Source organism: Notamacropus eugenii, chromosome 5, assembly GCF_028372415.1.
Source record: "Notamacropus eugenii isolate mMacEug1 chromosome 5, mMacEug1.pri_v2, whole genome shotgun sequence".
Taxonomy (NCBI): domain Eukaryota; kingdom Metazoa; phylum Chordata; class Mammalia; order Diprotodontia; family Macropodidae; genus Notamacropus; species Notamacropus eugenii.
In genome coordinates, this window is record NC_092876.1 from 77,762,417 (window position 1) to 77,790,244 (window position 27,828).

The following is a 27,828-nucleotide window of genomic DNA, read 5'->3' on the forward strand; positions in this document are numbered from 1 at the left end:
AGGCCAGAGGAAATGACAGTGGATAAACAGATTAGCTGTGGTAGTGTCACACAGGGATCACAAAGGAGCTGCCTGGCCTTCCCCAGCCTGGCATAGCCTGTGATTGTCCCATCCAGCAGAAAAAACAATTTAACTAAATAGAAATCCTTCTCTGTGCTGTTTCACCAATGGAGGGAAACACATGAGTGCACAGACACTGCCTCCTAACTGCTGGGCCACCCCAGACACCCAACATTGCTGATGGCAGCTGTCCAGCTTCATTTAGCTCTCAAACTAGTAAACGTGGCTTCCCCCAACCAGGCAGATGTTCAACTTCTCCCATTATATCATACTGCCAGTCAGAGTAACTGACGCAAGAGTTAGGAAGGAAAGAAGACACTGTGAACTCCCTTTTAATGCGTGAGGAAGAAGAGCTGCTGATTTCCAAGCTCCATGCTGAGGACACCCTGAAATACCCTCACCCTCAGGTGGACCAAAAATACTTTCTATTATCTACCCCAGGATGTCCCTTTGCAATACTTTAACAACAGAAGTCACTACATAGCACTCCCTCTAAAGCAAGTTAATTCTAAAACTTAATTGGGCAGTGAGGCCAATCTGGAAAAAATGCCCATTTAGCCTAGCATGGGATGGGGTGGAGGTGCCAATGCTTCTGCTGTCTCAGAAATAAAAAAGGAGCAATCTTCCAGGGGGGTGGCAGCTTGCTACCCCAAGACAGTGAAAAGAATGGCTCCCTAGGACCTCTGGTAGCCTTCAAATACCACAGCCTCCTGGAATGTTAGCTAGAAGGAACTGCAAACTATGCTGGTCCAATATCTCTCACTTACTGGGGCCCAGTGGTGGGAAGCAATTTGCTGTGGAGCAAACTGTCACACTTAGTAAAAGAAATAAGACTAGGAGCCCAGGTTGGATTCCCCACTGAGTTTTTCTACCTTTAAAAAAAAAACAAAAACCTCAAAAAAAGTAGAAACTTTCCCCTTTCACAGAACCAAGCTGTCTTCTGCTCCAAAATTCTATGAAATACATACCCATATTCATTTAGTAGGCCAGCTCTTGGTAGGTTTTCCCCATTACAGCTAGGCTCCCTGAATTAGGGTCTTATTTTTTCTTGACTGTTCAATGATATAAAACAGATGGAAAGTCTTGCTACCTGAAATAATGGTATCCCCACCTAGCCAGGACAGAAAGGTCTAAGCCTTCTGTTCCATTCAGTTAGCTGCTGCCCTGCAAGTGCTGTAGCTGACATCCACAGGAAGAGAAGCTAAGAGGAAGCCAGCAGACAGCTCAGGAGTCTTTTAGTTTATCCACCACAGACATTCTGACCAAGCCAAGCTAAAGTAGAAAGGACTTGTACAAAAAAGTATCAGGTGTACTTGCCATCTCCTTTCCTTCCCCTCTCCTTCAAATCCCAACAGACAGATGATTAACAGATTATCTCTTCTATGATCTGGATGGAAAACCTAATGATCATACTCTATCTGGCTTCCAGGTTAAGCCCTCAGGACAGTCTGATAGGCTCTCAATGCGTCCCCGTAGAAAAGTAACCACCTGGACTTCAATCCCTGGGACCCAGCCAATAACAGCCAACACAAAGTAGATGCCATTCAGCCCCCACTCTATCCAGGACATACCATAGGCTTCATAAGAATCTTGTGCCTCTCCATGTCCATAGTCGTAATACTCCGAGTCCCTGTAAGATGAAGCCAAGCAATTAATAAGGTAGCAAGGGAACGCTGGCACCTCAGATACATTTCCTGCAGGTGGATACCCAAGGTCTTAGGCAGAAACAACTCTGAAGTTCTATCGAAATAACTATTTCACTACCATAATAAGAAAATGGAACTTCTGGTCACTAAACTTAATCACTCCTGTCATCTTCTACTACTATGGATAAGAAAAGCAGGCAACAATCAGAAGACACCACATGCACCTCTGCAGGTGAGCAAAGAGGGAGTCAGGCTGGCTTTGAGTTTCAACACTCAACAATGTTCCCAGTGGTTCAATTTCCCTGTGAGCCTGAGAAACTCTTGGAGAATTATGCACTTACCCTTGGCCCTGGCTGTAATAGCCTTCGTATCCTTCATAACTTTGCTCGGCATAGGTATCATCATACCCCTACAAGAGACAAAAAAATCTAAAGTCAGACTGGAATCAGTAGGGCAAGGTGTTTATCCTAAGGGGAATGGACAAGCGTCATCCTACGCAGGATGGGGAAAAGCCCAAGGTGGAGAAATAGCAACAATGAAGACCAAGTGTGGACGCCTGTTCCTAGAGCTGGGCCAGCTGTGGGCATCCCAAGGCTAACTGTCACTGAGTAGCTTCCAAGGTGTGCCCATACAAGCCGTGCTCCCCAGCCCAAGTTGCTCTAGCTCTCCAGCATCTATGCCAACATTTAACCGGCCCTCCACTTATCTGGGAGGGACACATTGTTCAAGTTTCTTACATAGTCTTCGTAAGTCTCTGGTGCTGGGGGTGGAGGAAGAGGTATTCTCTGGATGCCTGTGGCTCGGGCTCTTGGAGTAGGGGCTCCCCTTACTGCTGGAGGAGGAGGCACCCCCCGGGCCACACTGGCACCTCTAGTGATGGCCCCTCTCACTGGAGCACCACGAACCAGGGCTCCCCGGGGAGGCCCAACACCACGGCCCCTGCAGAGAAGAAAGGGGAGTCAGTATCCCAGGGAGGAGATTCTACATAAGCATCCAAAATACATTCCTTGGCTAGACGATGGCCCAGTTAGAACAGGTTCCATTTCATAAAGTGTGGCTTTTAATGGGGCCTTTTACAAAAGAGGCCACCCTAGCATTTAAGCATGTTTGCCAGTCCCGTATTTGGCCTTCTGCCATTGCCCTGAAATCTGACAGCTTCATTGGACTGAAAGCCCACTATGATGAAGGGCTTTTTATTTGAAGGAACGTAGTATAGACATTTGCACTCGAGGAAGGACCTGCATCGAAAGATCCCACAGACTGTTAGGCACATCTGGCCCAAGTCTGAGGACAGACAAAGAAGCCTGCCCCAAAGGTTGGGGCCTGTCAGAATTGCAGGGGCAACACAGAACTTCAGATTCTTCCCATGAAGGTTCCTGTAGGATTAATGCCCGACCACCTGAAGTCTGCCCACCTACCAGGTCTCCCCAACACTGCTCTACAGAAACAGAACCTCAGCATGGGAAGGATCTTAGAAATCACCTTGACTCATCTCCCACCCAGGACAGTCAGGAATCCCTCTCCAGCATCCCTGACATGTGGTTGACTTGCCTCAACTGAAACACTCCCAGTAAGAGGAAGCTCATTTCCTCCTGAGGCAGACCGTTTCAGGATGGCAGAATTTTACTACTAAGCTCTTGCTCACAATGACCTGAAGCCTGCCTCCCTGTGACATCTACACGCTGGCCCTGTATCTGCTCCCTCTGCCAATGTTCATGTCCCCTCTAGAGTTCCTCAGTGCCTAAGTAAACATCCCCAGCTCCTCCAACCATTCCTCATATGACAATGGTTTCGAGTCCCCTCACCATCCTGGTCGCCCTCCTCTGGACACACTCCAGCTTTTCAATGTCCCTCTTAAAATGTGGCACCTAGAACCGGACACAATACTCCAGATGTGAACACAATACTCCAGATGCCCCAGACACCCGAAGGGCAGCCTGGGGAGTGCCACAAAAACACAAGTTTGGTGCTGGAAGGACACCCCTTGTTAGCAGCAGTAGAGCTCACCTCCCACATAAGGTTTTTCTCCCTAATATTTACCTCTTTAACAATTACCTGGGAACAGGTGGTGGTGGAGGAGCTGCTCCCCTTCCTCTTACTGGTACCCCACGCCCACGATTAGGCTCAGGCACACCATTCAGATAAGATAATTCAAGAAACTGTTCCTGGCAGATATCATCCATCATATCCTAAAAAGAAGAAAAAGAAAAATAAGACATTTCAAAATTCTGCTGGGAGATGTCAGAGGTTATAAGTGTTAAGTACTGGCAACATCTCTAAAATTCTACCTCAAACCATGATATCTGTCACTGACAACTCCAAAGAGCCCACAAACCTCAATAAAGCTGGAAAGATACTCATCTTCTCCTCTACTCTTCCCCTCCAACATACTCTTACTCTTATAGCTACAGAACTGCAGAGGCCAGACCAGCCTAGAATTTAGAACTGTTTATTCCCAGATACAGTTAAATGTTTCCAGAGGGAAAGATGCCCAAATGGCTCCCTCTTCTCCATGAGAGAACTGGCCCTGAGCCAGAAAAGCATTATATGCTATTTGCCAATCCAAACTCCAAGCTGTCTTTTCACACATTTCTCCTGAACAGAACCATTCATTCTTAGTGTTTCATGCATTTTTATACCTCCCAAGTGGATACTCCTTTAGGAATGTGAACAGAATATTCTAGTAACTGGAGGGAAAAAAAGTCTTTTTTTTTTTTTTTTGAAGGGGTAGGGGGCCTATCTCCACTCTCCCACCCACCACACACAGGGGAATGAAGTCACCAGTGCCAGCCTGGGTGCTCAGATTCCTCCAGACTGCCACTGTAACAAAAAGTGATTGAAATTTCTCTGCCAGGCAGGCCTCTCCAAAGTCCAATTATATGGTAGGTTTCTTAATTAACCTCTGCTGAAAAAGGGACTGGAGACAGAAAACAGCAAGCCAACATGCATCTACTATCCACAGTTTTATCCAGCAACAGCTACCTCAAAAAGTTTCAACAAATTATCTCATGCAAGCAACAGAGAAAAATCTTGTGGGGGGAAAAACATATCAGTTTACATTTTCTAATTATTTTAAACTGAACATCTGTTAATAAAATTACAGAGGAACACTCACTCCATTCACGGGTTAAGCTGGCTATCTGAGAACCTAGAGTACTAATGGATTACCAATTATCATTCTCCCATGCTAAAATCTTCCAGTTCATCACCCTCCCCTGCTCACCTTGCCTAAGTTTAAGAGTTTGTAGCTGAAAAGTCTAACAAATTTCCCAACCCTTTATTATACCTCTTAAGAACTAAAGAGGTCCTCTAGAGATCCACTCCCCTGTCTTCAGGCAGGAAAGGTGCCATTATTCCCATTTTATAGGTGAGGTAACTGGAGAGATTAAGAGATTTGTCCAAGACAACACATCTTGTTAGTGGCAAAAAGTGAACTAGAGCCTAAAGGAATTATTTTTTTCAGCAATAGTAGTAATACTATAAGCAAAGCCCAGATATATTTGGCTTACTCCTTGAATGGACTCCATTTGCAAGTCAATGGGTATATCCCACATGAAATTAGGCACGCTTTATTGGACCTGCTACACCAAACAGAGTTACATAAAATCTGTAGTGCAGCATCAGTGACAAGCTTGGTTGAAATATGAGTCACTCTTTTCTACTACATTCTGGTGAAAGAGAAGATTTTGGCTTGTACGGTCACCTATCCTGGATCAGAAGTACCCCCATGGGAGCAGAGAGCTGCACCAGAAGCCCTTTCTCTTCCAGCAGGGCTCTGTCCCAGGCACTACAGCCCCTTGTGTTCTAAGGCCCTGTGACTCTTGGGGGTGACTCAGGATGGGGACTTACCGGCACAAGGAACTTCTTGACTTCTTCCATAGCATGAGCCATGAGGGCATAAGCCTCACAGGGGGGCCCAAAAACTTCAATGAACACATGTAAGTCCATGTTTAAGTGGGCATACTTAGGGTCTCCTCCTTTGCGGAGCTCTTCCTCCTGAAGGGATGGAAAAAGTGGTGCATATATGTACATACAACATTTCTGCAAAGGATTTGTAATTTCATCCTTCCTTCCAACAAGGCAGAATGGAATACTTTATTTAAATGTCCTCATGAACTACTTTGGCTAAAAACATCTGTTAGCTAGCACCCAAACCCCAGTGCTAAGCCTGTCCCCTAACATAGTCAGGCTGTTCTCAAAACACACAAAACTAAGTCCAGGCATGGAGCCTGTCTAACCTGACAGGACCTCTAAAAGTGTGAGTTTTGCTGGCATAGCCATTAGGAAATTAGGGGTCACCTCCCTACCATGAGACACTGGGGAAAGAAGGTAAAAAGGAAGGAAACATTCAGAGAAAAAACCCAATCACATGAAGGAGAAACTAAAATCAACTTCCATGAATAATTTCACATAATGTCTTAAGCCCCAAAATAGAGAATTAAAGAAACTGAGTGTTTATATCTGGGAAGGTACCTCTAGAGATCATCCAGTCCAGTCACCGTTTTGCAGACCAGCAAGCTAAGGCCTGGTGGGGCAGAGGGGACAATCTTGCTCACCATCCCACAGGCACTCAGCACTGGGAGCCAGATCTCCTTCTCCAAATTCAGGGCTCACAGTATTATGTCATTCAGGGCTCACAGTACTATGTCATATTTGCCCCGAACAGTGACCATGGCACTATCATGTACCTTGTCACTAGCCATATTGGCGAGACATTAAGAAAAATACAAGTTACAGTCTTTGCAAGGAAAACAAGCATCTGTTTTAATTCAAGCTGAGAACCAATCACTCCGAGTTGAGACCCTGGAGATTCATGGGGTTTGAGCTATTTTTGGTTTTCTTCCTTTCTTTTTAAGGGGATGAAGTATTAACAGGACTCTGAACTGAACAGGCTTTTGGAGATCACCTGTGGCAATGTCATCATTCTATAGAGGAAGGGAGCAGAGGCTCACTGAGAAGAGTCTTCCCAAGATCATAAGAGTAAAAAAAAGAGTTGTGATTCCAACTCAAGTCTGATGACTTCCAATATAATTCTTTTTCTACTGTCTCATTATGCCTTCTCTAGCATTAAGATGTGGGATACAGCATTAAGCATTTGGGATAAAGTAAAAGAAACAAGGGAAGATATATCTTAAGTGAGCAGAACCAATGTATACAATGACAAATTACATCATTGTTAAGAAAAACAGCTTTAAATAAATGACAAACTCAGACCAATGCAATGACCTAAATTATCACAACTCCAGAGGACCAAGGACACAAAATGTTTGCCACTTCTTGAAAGGAGGCACAAAATGTCATGCCTAATATGTGAACTGTTCTGCAGGAAGGTGGTAACTCAGGGCTTAGGAATTGTTTTTTCTTTGGGGGAAGATAGGGTAGGAGAATTGAGAGAGAACTTGCTGTTTGTCAAGTTCAAAATAACAAAAACAAAAAGAAATACTCCACTAACAGGAAAGAAGTCCATAAATAGAACAAAATTTCCCAATCCTTCTAATGTCAGAGGTTCATTTCTTTCAAACACCAATCATACACAGTATGTTATCACAACTGGCCACCACCACCATATTCTCAAAGATTTTTAAGCACACACAAGAAAAATAAATAAAAGCACTGACTAGGCTGTTCTGCTAACTCCTACTTTTTTGATTTTCAAGAGGTGACATTTCTCTTATTTCACAGCCTCCCTTGTGTTTTAACCTAAGCAAGCTTTGGCACTTCTGAGCTGAGAAACTCTCTGCCACGTCCAAGTCCTGTTTGGTAATGGAAAGAAGCAAAGTTAAAAAAGAAGCAGTTCAAATGTCCCTGTGGTTTTCCAGAGCTGCCAATAAATGTGTAAACTTGGTCAACAAGAGCTTGAACCCAACCCCTGAAGACATCACGTTACGCAGGAAAGCTCAGCATATTTACTCCCAGAGACACAAGTTTCTGAATTGCTCAAACACTTCTGCAGACTCTTCTTCAGTCTGCTGCCCTTATTTACCTTTGCTTTGTCTCTCATGGAACCTTTTCCCAATACTGATATTTTGGCCCCAGTTTCCTCCTGCAGTCTTTTGATCGTGTTTCCTTGAGGTCCTAGGATCTTCCCCACGAAATTAAACTGATAGGGAATGAAAGAACAATTAGATGCAATTGCTTACTGTCTGAATTCCAAGTTTTTCCATTTCTCAGAGTAAGACAGAAGTTTGTGTCCCCACCAGTAACAGGGACCAAGCTTAATCCTGTTTTATTTCCATATTTCGAGGATCCCCATAAAAATGGGAAAGGACCCATATGAACAAAAATACAGCAGCTCTTTTTGTGGTAGCCAAGAACTGGAAATGGAGGGGATGTCCATCCATCAAGGAATGGCTGAACAAGTTGTGGTATATGAACGTAAAGGAATACTACTGTGCTATAAGAAATGATGAGCACACAGACTTCCAAAAACCTTCAAAGATTTATATGAACTGATGCTGAGTGAAGTGAGCAGAACCAGGAGAACATTGTACACAGTAACAGTAACACTGTAAGATGATTAACTTCGATAGACTTAGTTCTTCTCAGCAATGCAAGGTTCTAAAACAACTCCCTAAGACTCATGATGGAAAATGCTATCCATATTCAGAGTCTGAATGCAGATCGAAGAAGACTATTTGCTCTTTTATTTTTGTTTCTTCTTTCTCCTGTTTTTTTCCCTTTGATTCTAATTCTTTACAACATGACTAATGTGATAATATGTTTAATATTTAATATGTTTAGCCTATGTCAGATTGCATGCAGTCTTGGGGAGGGAGAGAAAATTTAGAACTCAAAATCTTATGAACGTGAATGCCAAAAACTAAAAATTCATTTAAAAAACTATTTCAAGGATCTCTCATTTGCTACAGCGTGGCTGCCCTTCCTACAGTCTTCTTCCATTATAAAGGGGAAGGGGGGACCCCTCACCACTAGTGTCTCTAAAGTCATTTATCCTTTCCCCATGGAACATCTGTCACTGGGCCCCTGCATCAGTGGCTTTCCCAGCTTGAGAGGACCTTCCCAGAGTTTTTATTCCCCTAACATGTTTCTGAGAACCTAAGGTCACTTCCATGTCATGAAGTGTCAGATGAGAATTTCAGTCGCGGTATTCTATTTTAAGTTACACATTTGATGAAATTAGCAGCTAATAAAATATCCTATTTAATCATAAACCATTACTCTATTTAAAAAACTGCAATGTACTCTGCACAAACATGCTTTTGGTAGGAAATAAACTAAAGCCTTTTTGAAACGCCCTTTACAGAAGGGTTGATTTTTTACGTTTAGCTTATTTAAGCCTTGATAACTAATTTACCCTTAACATAAGCAAGTCTTTTGATGGTGAATAATTCTAGTCCTCCAGTGTTAGTTTATTTTTACAGTTGGAACTCAAAGACAAAAAAGAAATAATTCCCTAGTAACAAATAAACATTTGATACTGGCTTTCTTCTTCACTATCACATAAATGCCAAGAAATAAAGCACCTAACAGTCTAAGTTTTAATAAAACTACCTTGGTGCTGAAACAAGCTCCGTGACTACCCTGAGTGGCTGGGTGGCTCCTGTGCCTTACCTTGGGATACTGCTTTACTGGTATCAGAACTCGCTCCTTCAGTTTCATGTTCCTGTGAGAAAATAAATCCAGGTAGTTCTCTTCATCGTCTTTCTTTGAATCACCCTTCTGAATCTTCTCGATTTCTAAACAGAATAAACAGTCATTTTATTTTTGAAAGGAAAATTCCCTCAGTCTCTTGAGAGCTTATGACCTTGAATACTGTGCAAAGAGAATCAAGGAGCTGGCAGCAATGTGCTCTCAGGAAGAGTCTGGCTGAGAGCACTTACACCAACAGTTAATCAGAAGTACAGACAGTCCTGCTGGGTATCCTCCCTAGCAGATACAAGTATCTCAAGAGATTTCCCAAGAGACACTGATCCTCCAAAAAACAGAATCCTCTATTTGGTGTCGGTGTCAGAATTCACCTGTGGTTGATATGATTAGAGAAACAAATCAATTCTCTAAATACAAACTTTCTGCTTCTGAATGACTCACTCATTTAGAATCTGGGGAAGTTAATTAAGTTTAAAATTTCCAATGAGACTAAACAGACTGTTCTCCATAAGACTGTTTAGTACCATCTTCTCTATGCTCCAAAGGCAACCTCCTATTGCCATTTAATCCAAACTAAATGCCCAAAGACAAGAAAGCTTCTCAACATATTTTAGTTGGATTGGTTAAGGGGGTGATGTCAGACTTCATCAGAAAGCGATTCTTGCACCAAGTTGCCAGTCATTATTTAAGAGTAACAACTTAAAACAGAAAAATGGTTAAGGACAGCCCAACAGTCATTCTCAGTTCCTTCATTTACTCACTCAGGGGCCCAGCAGCATCCCCTGTTAGCACAGGGCTTCCCACAGAGGGAACACTCATTGCTTTATCTATCGAAGGGCTGCTTTAAGTAATCTCTATGCTACTGACAACAGTCAGGGTCTCACCAGCAGGGCATGACTAAAAGCTAGAGGCACCAATCTGTGGAAGGAGACTCCAAGCACTCATAAAAACCATAGGTTTGAATCAACCCCCACCAAAAAATTCTTATTACACTTCTTTCTGTTTTAAGTGCCAAGTTTCCCATCACTGATTATAAACCCCTACACTTAGCCACTTTATAACCACTATTCAGTAAAGTTAAAACTGATTTTGAACAGAAGCGCAACTCTGTTCAGTGATCAGGAAGTGCAAAGTTAATTCTATTCCAAGTTTCTGATCTTTTCCCATGAATATACCTTTAAAAGCATCAGTACTTGACCTCAAGGCTCCTATTTATACCAAAGTAGTATCTTCAAAAGCTTCATAGTGAGCCAAATGTGCTTAGCTTGCTCCTGGACAAATACATTCTCCACTGCTAATCACAATGAAACTTTTATTCCATTAATACAGACTAGGATATACAGAGCCATTCAAACTCAAATCATCTATATTAGAGTACTTCTACACAAAGCTGTCCCTCACTTTGCAGATGAAACTATTCTGCATTCTATTCTAATTACTAGATGCAGCCTCCCTTCTCTCATACCATTAAAAAAAGCTTGTTCCCATATATCATTTCTTTCCCACCCCAATGTTCTCCTATCACATACTGTACAAACCTCAAGTTTAGAGTGCCCTCTAAAACCTGATATCCCAAGCTTCAGGAACTGCAGGAGACCCTTCTTGTCTTCACTATAATTGTAACCTTAACTATACAGAATGTATAAACTTGTAGGAATGCAGAACAGTTGATCTTCAGATCACTTTTCCTCTCACGTTTTTGGTTCTTTCATACCCACCAGAAGTCTCAGGTAGGGGGCCTCATGTGACGGCAATGACAAAAAGGAGGCAAAACTTCCAACCAACAGCTCTTAGGCTGGTTGGATTACAGGGTTATATTCAATTTCATTCACCTTTCTAATTCATCCCAGTACTAAAAAAAAGGAGTCTTACTATATTCTGCATCAGTATAGTTTAGAATTATCATGACTAGTTTTGGTTACTAATTTTTAGAAAGGTTGTGGAGAAAGGGGAAGTGAAATAAAGATGATTAAAAGGATGGAAAATAGATCTCAAAAGACAGCAAGGTTAAGTAACTAGAGCTGTTTTAATCTACAGAATAGAAAATTAAAAGATCTGCTTACTATCTTAACCTATATAAAAGGGCTTTTATGAAAAGGATATTCATCTGTTCTTAAGATATGAAAGAACAAATGAAAAAAGCTTAAATTTAAATGAAGAATTTGAATTTGATGGAAAGAAGTGACTGATGGGATTATCAATCCACTGGATTTTCAGGAAGGAAGATAGTTAATCTGATTGGGTAGCTTAAACCTTCTCCTGCCAATTTCTCCAGCTGAATCTAGGATCTTCTTGACACAGTTTTCCTTCAAGAACGAATAGGTTATAATGGTGTGAGATAAATACCTAAGGAATTAATTAGCCAGCTGCAACTGAAAAGGTCGTTCCCCTAGGCAAATGTGCTTTATATATCGTCTCTTGAAGCAATCTCTGATTTTGCTCTCATGGACCAAAGAAAATTCAGTGGAGGCAAAAACTGAGAGGCAACCTATCGTTTCCTAGAGTAAAAGAAGATCTGATCTACCTTGCTACCAAGAACGAATTACTGAGAAAATACCTCCCTGCAACATTGGAGATATTGTATATGTTGCCAGATAGTTGATTCACTGAATAGTTTTGCTTTCCTGCCTTTCCCTGTTTCTGTTACGAGGGATGGCTTGGTTAGAAGGGGAGGGATATATTCAGAAGTTCAGGTGACAATACAAATATGCTATGGATAAAAAATAAGAACTATGCATTACTCCACTGAAATTACACCCTTGGAACTTGGCCTTTTCTCCCACCTGCTCTCACCTGAGCCTAGGATGCTCAGCTCCACCTTCTCCACTTATCCAATTCTTCAAACTCAAATCCTACTTTCACTTAAAACTTTTCCTGATTACCCCCAATCTAAACTAAAGTACTCTCTCCCTCCTCAGAATGCTTACTACACAATTAACTTCCTGGAAAATTCCATAAGTTCAGGTCACTGGCTCTGTCCAATGCAATATTTTCCAAGAATGTCTTGCCTACAACCCTTCTGTTGACAAGAATTAGCCTGGCAAAGTGGACAGAGAACATGTCTCTGAGTCAGTTAGACTCCTGGATTCAAGTCCTGTCTGACACACACTGGTTGGATAACCCAGGGCAAGTCACTTACCTCCCCCAAGCAACTAAGACTATATACAAGTTGCAGAAGCAGGAACTGGACCGTATTAGTAAAGGGAGTTCTCTATACCAATGAAACCACAGAACCTCAAAGACAAGCCAAAATTTCTCCTATTGTTATTTTGAATTGTTGATTATAATTTCTGTTGCTTAACTTTCCATATTTGTTATGCCTCCTTTCTTCTACTCTACAAGTTTCTTACAGAAAGTATATAGCAGTACTGATACTCCCCATAGCTCCTAGTATGTTACCACAGAGTGGACGCTCCTTTATTACTGGTTTGAATTCCCTGCACTTAAAGATGACAAGGTCAGCGTTCTCACTAGCTTGGTAGTAAAGTCAGAAAGCTAGTACTTTCAAGTCAAGATAAAATAGAACATGAAAAGAATTGCTTATACTGGAATGTAAATGCCAAAATAGCAGCTTGAGAATCATAGGCAGTCATGCAAAGTAATAGGCCCAGAACTCAAAAGTAGGTTGCAAGCCAATTAAAAAGTAATTTTAAATGAAAATTTAAACATATATCCAGCTCTGACTCCCACTCTATTAACATCCTACTTCAGTTGGCTGAAGCTTGTCATATTTGTTAAGATATAAGCAAAGAATGAAAGAAAAGTGCTTCAAGGCAAGAGAGGTTAAAAATTTATGCAATGGCCCACACACTTATCTACATAGCTGGCTTAACACTTATGTAATCAATAGTATTTCTTTAATCTAAAAATTTGATAACTGTCATAATGAATCAGGTCAACTATCGATCCATCATGTTATTCTCTGATAATAGCTCCCAGGTACCCATGGCAAAAGACTGGCTTTCAGAATATTAAATGAAAAATGTTATGGTGGACTACAAACACCTCTTAATTCCCTTATAACCCATTTTGAATCTACCATTCAGCGACTTATCCAATCGTTTCTTCCTAATTAATATTTTTCATCTGTGTTACTTTTTTTGTTAAGTCCTGTTATGCAAAAGTAGTATGTGGCACCTTTTTTTTACTGACTCTAAAATGGCCTCTTTTAAATCTTCAAGGAATTCTCTCATTTTTTTCTATTCTACAATTTGGTTAATAAGTCTGTTTACCTTTCCTACATCCTTCACCGTACTGTCAGTGCCCATATTCCTCTCAACGTTAAATTTTTCACATTAACAGTCTCTTATCTATAATTTTCCATTTTCATTGTCCTCTAGACATTTTTCCAGTAGTTACATCTTACTTGAAGTTCAGTGACTAGAACAGAATACATTCCAAGTGTGGACACGAGTCATTATTTTCTAAAGGGTCAGGAAAGGCTTTGTTTGGATTTTTGTTTCTTGTCTTTTCCTGATAATACCCATTAGTTCGTAAATCTTTTCACAGTTAAGGTACATTACAAAACACTTCACTCCTAGACTCTTTTCTTAGGTCACTGTCAAGAGTTTACAGCTCATTTTGTATGTAGAAAACAAATTTTTTTTTCTTAATGCATAAGAACACATTAAGAATACAAGTATATTTACACACACAGTCTCACTCATTTGCCACTATATTGCCCAATCATAGAACCTTTAAGAGTGCCTCCTGGGGTTCACTTTATATTTGAAATTCTGAATGAATCTTTACAATTCATTCATAAATACCTTAACAAAAAGTATTACAACTTAGAACTGGAATATAGCTCTCCATCTGGTTTTCCTAACAATGATATTTCTCTAATCCAATCTCTCCGACAGGGGTTCTTAAGGTGGGTTGCATGCAACAGTTTCTTTAAAATATCCTGAGAACTGTATTTCAATATGATTAGTTTCTTTTGTACATTTTCAGTATTTTATTTTATGCTTTTAAAAGCATTATTCTAAAGAGTCCACAGGCTTCCCAAGTTTGCCCAAGGGTCCATGATACGTAAAAGGTTAAGAATCTAGGCTCTAATTACTTTACCAGCTCAGTAAAATTAACTAAAGGAAAAACCAAAGCTTAACAAATGAAAAAGTTTCCCTAAAGTTTCTCTTGGAAGGAAACAAAAGGTAAACCAACAAAGGGAAAAAACCTCAATCGTTTGAGGATTAATACATTCAAGTGCTTACTCTAAGAAACCTTTCATTTAAAACTCCAGTTACAAAGATTTACCTATTGGGAACTTGGTATAGGCCTAAAGGATCTGGTAACCTTACGATTTCTTACCCTGTTTGGCTCTACAAAATAAGGAGTTCTGTGTATGGTTACAGCTCTAAACATAAGAGCCATTACTACAAATGCACTAAAAAAGTACACTATAGGTCATTTTTGATGTGTTTCATCTAGATCTGTTTTTAGATACTTTTGGAAATATAAATTCCCAGACTATTCAGCAGTTGATGAGATGTGCTAGCAGAAACTACTTCGTAGTTAAAACGCAAATGAGGAGCTACTCAATGGCAATATAAAGACTAATTATTAGAGCCATCTTTCAGAAAAATCAGTGTTTTTTGAAAATGGGTCACAGATTTTAAGCATCACTTCCAATAATTAAGAAAAATATTTACATATCAAAAGAGAAGGTGCTTAATGAAAAGCAATGCATGTCACTTTGGTGCCACCACGCTAAGCCAATCTGACACTTACAATGTCACAACACAGTAAACCTCAATCTAAAAAGGGAACACCCCCTTCCCAAGCAGGTTTCCAAAAGAACTGAATTACACCACACAACCGAGAACGGGCAACACTAAACACAATATTAGATCTAAAAATGTTTCCCATTACATCAAATGAGATGTAAACTTGACTGATCGGAATGCTGACAATCACAGGTTTCAATTTTTGTTTTTAAAGTCGGGCCCCCCTTCAAGACAGAGAACAAAGAACAGCCAAGTCACTTCTTTTCCAAGTCTCCTGATGCTTAAGGTTGCCAAATAAACTAACGTTCCCAGCCCTGAAGGTTCCAGATTTTAACGTACCCAGTAAATCTATTTATCATAAAAAACTCTTTTGAAAAGAATCCCACAAGTAGAAGCTAATACAAAGCAGATGGGTTGTGGGGATAAGGGGAATCGGAGCTCCCAGGTGATTGGACCGCGCGATGTGGGAGCGGAGCGCGTTCAGCAGACACAGAACAAAGACTGGCACCCCCTTTCTCTAGTCAGTTCTCCAACCAGGATAAAACCCACGACAACACGCTCTCGGGGCGAGGCGCGGGGGAGCAACTTCCCTCCAGGCCGAGTCCTCCGGCATTAAGGATAAAGAGCGCCTCGCCCCCCTCCCCCGGCTGTCGCGGTTCAGAGTCTCGAGTGGAGAACAGGAGGATCCCACGCCGTTAAACACCCGCGGGGGGAGGGGAAGGGAATGCAGGGTACGGCCGGGCCCACAGAGGACGGCCCTGGGCGGCCAGTAGGGTCGGCGGAGTCGTGTCCACTTGGGGCCGCAGGCGCCCCCGGCCGGCCCCGCCCCCTGCCCCTCCCACCCCAGCCCGCCTCGGTCCCTCCCGGCAGGGCCCTCCTGCTGGGGGCACCCGCCGCCCCGCCGCCAGGCCAGCCTCGGGCGGCAGAGGCCGACTCCGGGCTCCGGCCGTCGGCCAGTCAATCAAAAGGCATGGAGGTGGCGCTTTCGAGGCGCCGGGCACGGGCTGCGGATGGAGACCCTCGGAGGGGGGCAGGACCCCGGGTTCCGAAGGGACCGTCGTCACCCCACCTCTCACAGTAGTGACCGGGAAACGGAGGCCCTCCGGCACCTTGTTCACCGCCCCCCCCCCATTTAACTGATGGGGGAGCTGAGGCTCGGAAGAGTCCTCGGGCATCTCGCTCGCCCTCTCCCCTCGGTTTTACAGGCGGGGAAACTGAGGCCTCGGCTTCCCTTTCCAGCCCCGCGACCTAACAGTGACATTTCCCCGATGCCACCCCTCCCTCGGGGGTTCGTAGCCCGGGCCTGGGGAGGGGGGGCGCTCCAGGACCGGAGCCACCGTTCTCTCCGCGGAATCCACCAGGGCCCCTTCCGTTACAGCCGCAGAAAGAGCGGGGAGCCCACACCTCCCTCCCCCGCTTGGGCCCGGGCCCCCTCCGAGGCTCGCCGCCACGGGGCACCGGCTCACCTGCAGCCAACAGCTGCATGGCGTGGGTGAAAGACGGGTCGAGGGAGTCCTTCTCCGCCATGAGTTCGGGCAGGTACTTGTTCTCGGGCTCCATCTTGGCGGCGGCCGTGGCGGAGGGCGGCAGCAGCGGGGTCGGGGCAGGCGCCGGGCCGCCCCCGCCCACCTCGGGGCCCCCGCCGGTGGCCGAGGGAGGCAGCAGCGGCGGGGGCTGCGTGGTCGGCGCGGCCCGAGAGCCGCCGCCACCCCGAGGGCCTCCGCCGCCGCCCCGGGGCCGGTGAGAGGGCAGCGGCTGCCGGGACGGCGCCTGGCGCGGCGGCGGGTGGGCGCCTGAGGGATCCACGGCGCCGCCGCGGCCCAGGGGCCGGCACAGCCGCGCGACGGGGTCGTCCCGGCGCTGCATGAGTGCGGAGCGGGCGGGAGGGCGGCTGAGGAACGGAGCGCGGCGGCGGAGGCCCGCGCAACGGCGGCGGTTGGCGGAGGCGGGAGAGCTGGCGCGGAGAGGACCGGAGCAGACCAGAACAACCCAGCGAGAGATCGACCCAGACACAGAGTGAAAGAGATCACCGGAAGTGAGCGACTGCGCACGCGCGGCCCGCCACCGGTGCCGCCCTGCTCCCAGAGCCGAGAACAAAGTCCCCGACTCTGCCACGGCGCCTGCGCGTCACCACCGGCGCGCACCTTGTTAAGTCCCCGCCCCTCACGTCGACCGCCTCCACTGAGGAACCGGCGGAGGAGCGCTAGCGGAGCCTGCTTAACGCCAGTACGCACGCGCTAGCCCTCCCTCGCTCCCTATAACACGTGACCAGGTTGTAGCGCGGACACGTGTCTCCACCCCTGCGGGCGGGCGGGCAGCGAGCTGGGGCGGGGGCCGTGGAATGTCTTTGTCTGAACGCTGCCCCGCGGGCTCGGGGAGAGCCGGGTTGGCCTCCGCTTGAGCCCCGCCCTTTTCTAACAGTCCTCGGGGGAAGGGACTCCGGAAGATAGTGAGGTGTCTAAAAGAAAAAGGGGATTCAGGCCCTGGGCGGGTAGGGCTTTGGAGGGAAGCTCGGCCCGGGTCCGGGGTGAGGCTCCGGGAGGGGAGCAGGGCGTGCCCCTCCGCTCAGTCCGTGCGGGGCGGGCTGGCGCCGGACCTAGCTCGGGCTCCGCGAGGCCAGTGAACCAACGGCTGCGGAGCTCCCGTGGGGCGGCAGGCTGGGCGGGGGGCGGGGATAGGAGGCGCTCCCGCGCTGCACCCACGAGAGCCGCCGGGACGGATCGCGGACCAAAGGTCTGTGCCAGAAGGTGCGAAGCTTCACCCCAGCTCCGGCCGAGCCCCGAGAAGGGCGCTCCCGGAGGCGTCGCTACAACCGCCTCTCCTACTACCTGCCCTCCTCCCACGGAACGAGAAGTTCCCCAGGCCTGTGCAGATGTCGTCATCCTCCCCGGATCTCCTCGACTTCCCAGGGTTTGGGAATGACAGCCTGGGGGGCGGGGGGAGGGCAGAGACCTTTCAAACCACGTGTACATTCCATGAAACACGTATTCAGAGGCCTGGATTTGGAATCAGTGGACCGGACCTCGTTTTGAATCCTGCCTTGGCCATTAAGCACTGAGACAAACCTCGCATCTACGAAGTAAAGGCTTTGGACTACATAAATAACCTTCAAAGTGGCATTCCCTTGTAAATCCAGGATCCAGTGAAAGCTTCAGGTTGAGTGGGATAGACTTAGTGAAGACTCCTCAGATTGTAATTTTTCTCCCAGGGGTGAGGTAAGGCCTAAAGGCTCAAGGTTACAATATTTTTAGAATAGAATAGTTCCATATAAGGATATAAAACTGTGTAGTGTATTAGGGTCTCAATGACTGGACAAAACTTACATAATTCCTCGATGTCTTCATTTCAAAAGGGATTGGTTAGATTTCGTGTCTAGAATGTAAGACCATATTCTCAGCTAATGAGGATAATGGTCAGTGGGGGGAGAGGGACTTGTGTTAGGGTCTGTATAAATCACTGTCTTTTCTTTGTCTTTGGCTTTCCTACTCCTACAGGTGAGCCCCGCTTCTCGAGAATCGAATAAATCTCTTTTCTGTCATCACTTTGAGAGGCCTCTGAGTAACTGATTTATGTAGGGACCTGAGCCATCCCACACAAGGTGTACCCATCTTCAGACTTCCCTTGGGCCTCCGTCCTCGGGCTGGGTCCAGCTTGGCCGTGCCTACTTCTAACTAGAATGGGGCACCCAGAGCCGAAGACAGCCCTCTAGACCTGCTCTGCCCAGGCCAGTGAGAGAGGTGCTCCTGCCTCCCGAGTTCTCATCGCTGCGCTGCTTTGATGGGATGCAGTACCAAAACTTTGTTACCTTTCATTCCACCAAAACTCTTAGATCTCTTTGAAAGTGTCTCACTTATCTGGTAGACTGCCTAACCAAGACTTCTCCCAAATTGTATTTCTGAGGTCCACACGTAAAACTTTATTCCTATTAAATTTCATTTTATGAGATGAGGCCCAATGTTAGGTGGTGGGTTTTTTTTTTTAACAAATGGACTTTAATATAAACAAGTGCTGGAATTAATGCACGTTTCAGGAAGTTTCTTTTCAGAATCTCTTTCTGAATCCTGTGATGAAGTGTCTTTAACTATTCCTTCCAACTTTTTGTTATTTGCAAATTTGATAAGGGTACCAACTTTGACCTTATCTTAGTCTTGGGTGAAAATGATAAATGTTAAACAGCAGAGGGCTAAGCCCAGAATTCTTCAAGAGGACACTACAGACCTTTTAAATAAATTGACATTGACCCATTAATGACTGCTTTTTGGGTCTGACCAACAGGCGCTGGATCTGTACGACTGTACTATTATCTAGTCAATATTCTATTTTGTCCCACAGAATACCATGAGACATGTAGCATTCTGCTAAAATCTGGCTATCTTTTGTCTACAACATTTCCCCATTCTACCAATCTAGTTACTCAGGGAAAACAAAGAAAGCAAAGTAAAGTTAGATTGGCATGAACTGCTGTCAGGCTGACTCGTTATGATCATTGCTTCCTTTTTCTAGATGTTCAAGAGACATCCCTTTAATATATGTTCTAGAATTCTGCCAGGAATTGAAATCAAGGTCACTGACCTATAGTTTCTAAACTGCACATTTTCTTCCCTTTTTTGAAAATCAGAAAAATATTTGCACATCTCCAGGCCCACAGCAAGTTTCATACAAGCTTCATGCTTCATACTCCTTCAAAGATCACAGAATAGCTAGACAATCACACAGACCTCTTCTCTGAGTACCCTGGGATACATCCAGGTTTAGTGACAAATCCATCAAAGGTAGCTGGGTATTTTCTTAACATTTTCTTTACTTATCTTGGGTATCAACTCATTATTACCATAAAAAGGGTCATTATTATTCAAATGGACAGGATGAAGGGCAGGACAGCAGAGAGTAAGAAGAATAATTCAATTCAGATTTTGCTTCTTTTTTTTTCTCTGAGAAAGACAAAGATCTGATGGGAAAGGGGAAAAAAAATGGCCCCTAGAATTGATGCCCAAGATAAAGCAGAGAGGTGATAAGGGAATGCCTTGTTGTCCTTGATGGATTCGTTTTACCAGGCCCAGACAAACTTAATTGGAGGGTAATGAAAAATCTAAAAGATGTGATTGTTGATCTTTGACATAATGTCCAGTACTAGCGGGGTGATGGTCTCACTGTACTCTAACCCGATCAGTCGCCATCTGGAGGATTGTGTTCTGTTTTACAAAAGGTGCTGATGAACTAGAGAGCCTACAGAAAAAAGGCAAAAAGGATAGTAAAGATTTAGGGGGCACATGACAACCACCTTCTGGTATTTTAAGGACTGTCCTATGAAATTAGACCTTTTCTTCTGCTTGCCCCCAATGGGCAGAATTAATAATAATAATTGGCATTTATGTTAGTGCTTTAAGGTTTGCAAAGCAAACCTTCCTGTCTTTACATTTTATCATCACAACAAACTTGGGAAGTGACATCATTATCTTTATTTTATCAATGAGGAAACTGAGGCAGGCAGAGGGTAAAGGATTTGCCCAGCGTCACATGGTCACAAAATATATGTCAGAGGCCAAACTAGAACTCGGACCTTCTTTACTCCAAGTTTAGCAGTCTAACCAGTAACACTCTAGTCACTGAGCCCACCTCTAAGAGCAATGGATGGACGTTGCAAAGAAACTATTGGGTTCCATAGAAAAGGCAAACTTCCTGATGATTACCACTATCCCAAAGTGGAATGGGGTGCCTTGAGAAGAAGTGAGCCCTTCACTGGAGGTCTTCAAGCAAAGGCTGGGTGGCCTCTTGTTAGGTACGTAAAGAAGATTCTTGTTTACTTATAGCTCAGACCCCCTGATCTCTGCAATCTCTTCCAACTCTTGGGATTCTGTAATTCCACGATTCTGCCTGACTTCCCTATAGAATCTATCCTTTTTCCGAGTCATTTGAAATAGTTGTTTCTCCCCAAATCTAGGGTGTGTCAGACTGTGCCTGACTTTTTTCTTCTTTACCAGAAATTCTAAGATGGAGTGGTCAATCCCCTGATCATTTTCCACATCTGGTATAGAAGAATACTTGTCGAATGCTAATAAATAGGGAGGAGGATAGAGAGAATGGCTGTAGGATATAGGTAGAGAAGGTGATGGTGGTGGTGGTTTTTGTGCTTCCTTCTGGAAGAGAACCAGGACATCAGGAAGATGAGGCCATGACTTGCAAGTGAATTGGATTTAGGGCTGTGCAAAGTCACCAGGCTCACTCTCCCCTCCCAAGCCATCTAGGTTCAGTGGTAAGATATAGATCAGGACTGCTGGAGATGGCCCCAGGTAGAGAAGGAGACTAGCAGGAAACGTACCTATTCTAGTATCTGATTTCTATTGTTGCCCTTGGAAAAGCTTGCCTCTGCTGGTGTCCTATAGAACTGAAGTGTCCTTGCTTGTCATGAGATGCTTCTATTCTGATCCCTTGAGCTTTACCTGAGGCTAATAAAACTTTGTTGGAGGATTGTGTCAGAAGTAGGTAGGAGGATGTTGTTTCTGGTTTGGGTGGACCAGGGATTAGCATCTGTTTGAAGGCTGGCTGTCAAATTCTACAAGCTTTCATTCAGCAAACATCTTTAAGCTATTTCTAAGCACAAGACACTACTAGGCAGTGGGGATTTAAAGACAAACATTAAGTAATTCCTGTACTCTAGGAGAAGAGAACAAGTATACAGATAATTAGAATGCAGGGGAGTGAAGCTGACCTTGACCAAGAGAGAAAGGGAAAGATCAGACAAGATGTTCTCGGAAAAAGTGAAGAAGAGATGGAGATAGAGAAGGAGATTGGAGATCAGGCAAGACTTCATGAAGGAAGTGGTGTCTGAGCTGAGCCTTGAATGCAGGAAAAGGATTCGAAAAAGTACAAATGCTGAGAGTTTATCCCAGGGATGGGAGATGGATTGAATTCAGGTAAGAAATGTGATGTGAGGGTCAGTGAAACAGATAGTAGGCTAGTGTGATTGGACCATGGAATGAAGGAGAGTAATATGAAATAAGGCTAGCAAGGTAGGTTGGCCTGAGGAGTTTGCATTTTACCCTAGAGACAACAAAGAGCCGTAGAAGATTTGTGAGTAGGCTAGCCACATGGTCAGATAGGTATATGCCTTAGGAAGATTATGTAGGAAACTGTGTGAAGGGTGGGTTGGAAAGGGGAAGAGACTGGAGACAGGGAGATCCATGAGGTGGCTACCTTTATGGTCCAAGGGAGTGGTGATGAGGAACTGAAGGAAAGAGATGGCTGTGGGGGTGAAGAAAAGGGGATGAATGAAAGTGATGCTTCGGAAATGGAATCAACTGGACTTGGCCATTGATTGGATGGAGAGATGGTGATAAGGAGAGAGAAGAGTCAGCACAGGAATAAGCAGCTGGGAGGATGCCCTCTTCCAGTCATGCCCTGGAAAGAGAGATGAACATTTGAGAGAAGGAAGGGAGTAGGGGGCAAAGTGGTAAGTTCTGTTTTAGTCATGTTGGGTTTGAGGTGGCAGTAGAACATTCAGGTGGAGATGTCTAGCAGGCATTTAAAGTCCTGGTCCAGGCAGTTACAGACCATGTAACACATGGCAAGTCACTGACCCTCTGTCTGCCTCAGTTTCCTCATCTATAAAATGGGAAGAGTGATAGCACCTTATCTTAGAGGATTGTTGTGAAGATCAAATGAGGTGATGTTTGTAAAACATTTTTCAAGCCTTTAACACTATATATCTAAATGCTGCTTATAGTTTTAACTTCAGTTTCCTCATCTATAAAATGCCACTCATGCCACCTGCCTCTCAGAATTATGAGGAAAGGGCTTTGCCAACCTTAAAGCCCTCTGCCCCTGTGAGTTTTATTGTTGCATAGATTTAGTAGTAGTCTGTATAGAGATATTAATTGGGCCTGTGGGAAGCATGTGAGATCCCCAAGGCTGAGACTGGTTAAAAAAGAAGAAAAGTGAACTCATCTTAGAGCCTTGGAGGACATCCAGGCAATAGAGGAATGGCCTACTAAAGATGAATGAGCAGAAACATCCAGACAGCGAGAAGAACACCAGGAAGAGTGATGGGGAGAGAATATTCCAAAGGAAGAAGTAGGTAGTTAACTGTGAAATACTGAGAAAAGGTCACAAGGCAAATTTAGCAGTTAAGAGATCATTGGGTAACCTTTGAGAAGGCAGCTTGTCTCCAAAGAGTGGAGGGGGCTAGAAAGGGGTGGTGAAGTGCAGACAGCCTGCAGAAGTGACTCATTCTAGGAGCTTGTCAGGAAAAGGGAAGAAAGCTAGAAGATGATAGTCTGAGGGGATGGCAGAGTCACCCATCTATAGAAAGCACTCTACAAACTGTAACACTATAGCTCTTGGCTATTGTTATTATCTTGTTTTCATCCTTTTTAAAAATTTAAATTGTACCCCCCCATTGCCTATAAAAAAATTTTAGCATTCATTTTTACAAGTTTTTGAGTTCCAAATTTTTCTCCCTTCCTCTCTCCCCTCCCCTCTTCTGAAAATGGTAGACAGTTTGATATAGTTTATACATGTGCTGTCATGTAAAAGGTATTTCCTTATTAGTCGCAATTGGAGAAGAAGAAAACATCGAAAGGAAATGAAGCCATGTTGTTCTCATCTCTTTTGATGGAATTCAAACAGAAATGGTCCCAGGACCAGTTGCTATGTGGTGTTCTTTTGTCTTTAATGTTCAGAAGATTATTAGGCAGATGGGTAAAGTGAATACTTTTTTGCAATTGAATAAATGTATATATGACCCTTGACAAGTCACCAAACCTCTCAATGTTTGCCTCAGTTTCTTCATCTGTAAAGATGAGAATAATAATAGCACTTACCTCTCAGGGCTGTGAAGATCAAATGAGATATTTGCAAATCACTTTGCAGACCTTTTAAGTAAGCTTTTATCTGCAAGCTCACTGAAAGCATCTTTGGGACTACTCCAGTAGCAAACAGAACAATGGCGAATAGTATATTCTTTGTGGTTTTTATTTCTTCCACTAGGTCTCCACAATCAACACTCATCTACCTTCTCTCCTCTGTATGTGTTGAGAAAGCAAGAAAAACAAAACCCCTGTTACAAACGTATAACCAAGCAAAACAAGCACTCCTGTTCCTTGCCCTCTAAGCCATATCCAAAAGTAATATGTCTCAACTTGCACTCTGAGTCAATCACCTTTCTATCCACAGATGAGGAGAATATTTCATCACAAGTCCTCTGGGATCAGGGCTGATCATTGCATTGATCCGAGTTTCTAATTTTTCAAAGTTGTCTTTAAATATTATTGTTATTATATATTGTTATTATATAATTGTTCTCCTAGTTCTGCTCATGTCACTCTGAATAAGTTCATACAAGTCTTCCCAGTTTCTCTGAAATCATCCTCTTCATTATTTCTTATAGCACAGCAGTATTCCATCACATTCACATACTATAACTTGTTCAGCCATCCTCAACTGATGGAAATTCAATTTTTAAACAACACAAAAAGAATGGCTAGAAATATTTTTGTGCATATGGGTCCTTTTCTTTTTTCTTTGATCTCTTTGTGATATAGTAGTGGTTATCACTAGGTTAAAGACTTTTGGGCATAGTTCCAAATTGCTTTCCTGAATGGGTAGATCTGTTCACAGCTCCACCAACAGCACTGCACTTGATTATACCTCTTTTCTCACAACCCCACCAGCATTTCTTATTTTCTTTTTATGGGGGGCTCATCTTTACCAATCTGAGGAATTTGAGGAGGAATCTCAGGGATGTTTTAATGCTCATTTCTCTAGTTGTTAGGAAGTTAGAACATTTTAAAAATATGGCTATTGATTGCTTGGATATCTTTGTTGGAAATTGCCAGTTTATATCCTTTGTAGCCTCTTCATTTTACCTGGTGGATGAATAAATGAGTAAAAAAGAACGTGTTAAGCTTTATGAGATTATGAATATTTGGCTTGGTGAGGTCTCCTAAAATTGTTGGTTTTGAATTTTTATGAGTCAGTGTAAATGTTCTGTCCAAATGATTATGGGCAACAATTTCATCTATGATAATATATAGGTTAACATATTGCATTTTCCAGGATGTTTTGGAGTCCATATTTGTAATATGTGGAATTATCTTGTTAGTTTATGAAAAATAGAGAACATATAGTGTTCTGGCCATCTGATAATGAAGATAAAGGTGATGATGATGGTGGATGAGAGAGACCTGAAATTGTCCGTAGACAAGCAGGTAAAGATCCAGTAGACAAGAAAAGATTCATGATGAGAGAAATGGGGAATGATTAAAGGAGGAAGTGTTGTAGTTGCCAGAAGAAATACTATAAGAGGCCCAAGGAGAAAAATTAGCAAGGGGAAAGGCCACCTCATCCTCTGAAACTGGAAGCAGGAAGCAGAAGACAAGTAAAGGTGAAGGGAGGTTTTGTGGAGTAGAGGGAACTCATGATATTTAGGAGATAATTAGGTGATACAGTGGATGGAGTTCTGCACCTGTTGCAGGAAGACTATAAATCTTCTCTCTGCCTCAGTTTCCTCATCTGTAAAATGGGGATAATAATGGCACCCACCTCCCAGGGTGGTTGTGAGGATCCAATGAGGTAACACTTTGCAAACTTCAAAGCACTACATAAGTGCTAGCTATCATTATTACACCGCCTCTTTTTTCTTAGTAAAGTAGGATATGAGGTCAGCTAAGAGAATTTGTAGGAGGGGCAAGTTGAGGTGCCTTGGAGGACTTGAGGAGAGTGAAGAAGTTGGATAAGAACTGATTCAGATTATATGATAGAGAGTGAATTAGGGTCTGGGACTGTGTGGAGCTAGCTCCTACTGGCTCCCCAGAGCAGATTGTTATATTTTCAGTGTGAGCCTTTATACCTCAGAGGCTGACTAGCACTGCAAATCAGGGCTTGATTTATCATTTTGTTGATTATGTAGACTTTAAAAAGTGACAGAGAGTTGTTAATAATGCATATTAAATCTAAAAGTGTGTTGTGTGGCAGTAGGCGCTTAATCAGTGCTAGTTGACTGACTGTTAGAATTACTAGATGATTTTTCTGTCTCTACTGAGAACCAAGCAAGACGACTGGCAACAAGGAAGGTGACCCACAATGTGAATTTTCTGACATTAGGGCTGCTGTAACCACCAGAGTATGATACTGAGGGATCTTTTAAAATGCCATTCTCTCAAGAATCTAATCCATCTGAGATGGCCATGGGAGGAAAGGAGATTAAATAATTTCAGAGTTTCTTCTCGCTCTAGAAAGCTACCAATGTTAAATAATTATCACAATTTGTATTTGGGGGAGCTGAAGCTCAAAGAAACCAATTTATCTAAAGCTTTCAAGTGGAACAAGGACCAGAACATATTTCCATGTGTATATATTGTGTGGTCATGCACACTCATATTTAGGAGATAAATAGCAGTGCTGAAAATCATTAAGAGCTGAACTGCTGTTATTTTTTTTAAAAAATAGTTTTCCTTCCATGTACTAGAGGTTCACAACTCTGTTTTTCCTACTACTGGTTAATAAGAAGCATCTGTTTTACACCCTCCCAAAGTAAGTTGTACGTTCAGTCTGAGGAGGGAGATAAAATCTGGTTGCTTGCATTTGCCAGCACACTCCTGGCATGGTCCTACACATTCAGCAGTTCAGGAATAGAAACAAATAGTGGGTATGACCCAGGGTGGAAGATTGGTGTGATATGGCATCCATAAAGAATAAGGTGAATGAGGCATTCAAAGGTGAAAGACAATACATACTTGAACTGATTAGCAGTAGGGTCAAGACTGAAGTGAGACCAGAAATGGGGATTAAGAAAAAGAAAAAGGGCTGGAAGGCTTAGGGGTCACAGTGGAGGCAAAGAATACCCTTGGGAGGAGTGAGACAGAGGGACAAATGCAAGGACAAGAGAGTGATATCTTCTTGGAGAATTTTAGGGTTCAGGACCATGGAGATGGACCAGTTTTGGGCATTGATGTGTTTGATCCCTGTAGGATAGAGTTAGAGTAGAGATGTAGGTCTCTACTTGAATTTGAAAGTTAGGGACAATGGATATACTACTGAGCTCTGTATTTGGGGAAGTGCTATGATGACTCATCCATGCAGGGATTCCATAGTATGAATATATTTTGGTTGCCTTATATGTACATCTGTTGCTTTCCACGTAGCAAGCTCCTTGAGGACAAAGACTGTTTCACTTCTATCTTTGTATCCCTAGCACCCAATACAATGCATGGCATACAGTAAGCACTTAATAAATGCTTGTTGACTTGAATCTAGAATGAAGAGTAGTTAATGATGACAAATCTTCCTTTATTATCCACAAGGGATATACAAAAAATAGAGAGAGAGAGAGAGAAGGTATGGTGGTTTTCTGTGGTGGGAGGAGAGATCAGTTCTCAGTAATCTTGAGTTTGGATCTAGTTCTTGGGTTTCTGGGCCTGATCTATCATGAGGTCCATGATTCTTTAGAGAATCTTATGATTTCTGACATGAGACAGTCCTTAGAAATCATCTAGTCTAGTGACCTTATTTTATAGCTGAGAAATCAAAGGCCAAAGGGAGTTAAATATCTTGTCTAAGGCCCCACATCTGGTTGGGAGTAGAACTTTTGTTTTATGAAGATAAGAGAAATAGATTTGAAGACAGAGTTTTCATCCTGGCTCTTCCACTTCTGGTCTGGTGTGACTTTAGGCATATCACTGAACTTCTCTGGGCCTTAGATGCTTCCTTCGTCCATAAAATGATGATTATAGACTAAATGATCTCTAAGGCATGGGCCTTGCCCTTCCTGAGATGACTCCTCTCTGAGACCT

At 43.5% G+C, this 27,828-nt stretch overlaps 1 protein-coding gene across 5 annotated transcripts in view; it reads right to left on the reverse strand.

The window, feature by feature from the left end:
• The window catches only part of KHDRBS1 (KH RNA binding domain containing, signal transduction associated 1), a 32,357-nt gene extending 15,323 nt beyond the window's left edge, over positions 1 to 17,034 (reverse strand). For 4 of the 5 annotated variants that reach the window (XR_011967175.1, XR_011967177.1, XR_011967176.1 and 1 more), the window contains exons 1-9: positions 16,507 to 17,034; positions 9,279 to 9,403; positions 7,690 to 7,806; positions 5,556 to 5,702; positions 3,762 to 3,895; positions 3,512 to 3,574; positions 2,444 to 2,645; positions 2,048 to 2,115; positions 1,632 to 1,690 (exon numbers count right to left, since the gene is read on the reverse strand). Coding sequence is in view for 2 of the 5 variants with exons in the window: in XM_072609880.1 (XP_072465981.1) it covers positions 1,632 to 1,690; positions 2,048 to 2,115; positions 2,444 to 2,645; positions 3,512 to 3,574; positions 3,762 to 3,895; positions 5,556 to 5,702; positions 7,690 to 7,806; positions 9,279 to 9,403; positions 16,507 to 16,906 (1,315 nt within the window). In the remaining 3 variants the exon portion in view is untranslated. The remainder of the gene's footprint in view (positions 1 to 1,631; positions 1,691 to 2,047; positions 2,116 to 2,443; positions 2,646 to 3,511; positions 3,575 to 3,761; positions 3,896 to 5,555; positions 5,703 to 7,689; positions 7,807 to 9,278; positions 9,404 to 16,506) is intronic. The other variant, XM_072609881.1, reaches the window with a different exon arrangement.
• Positions 17,035 to 27,828: the final 10,794 nt, after the last annotated feature.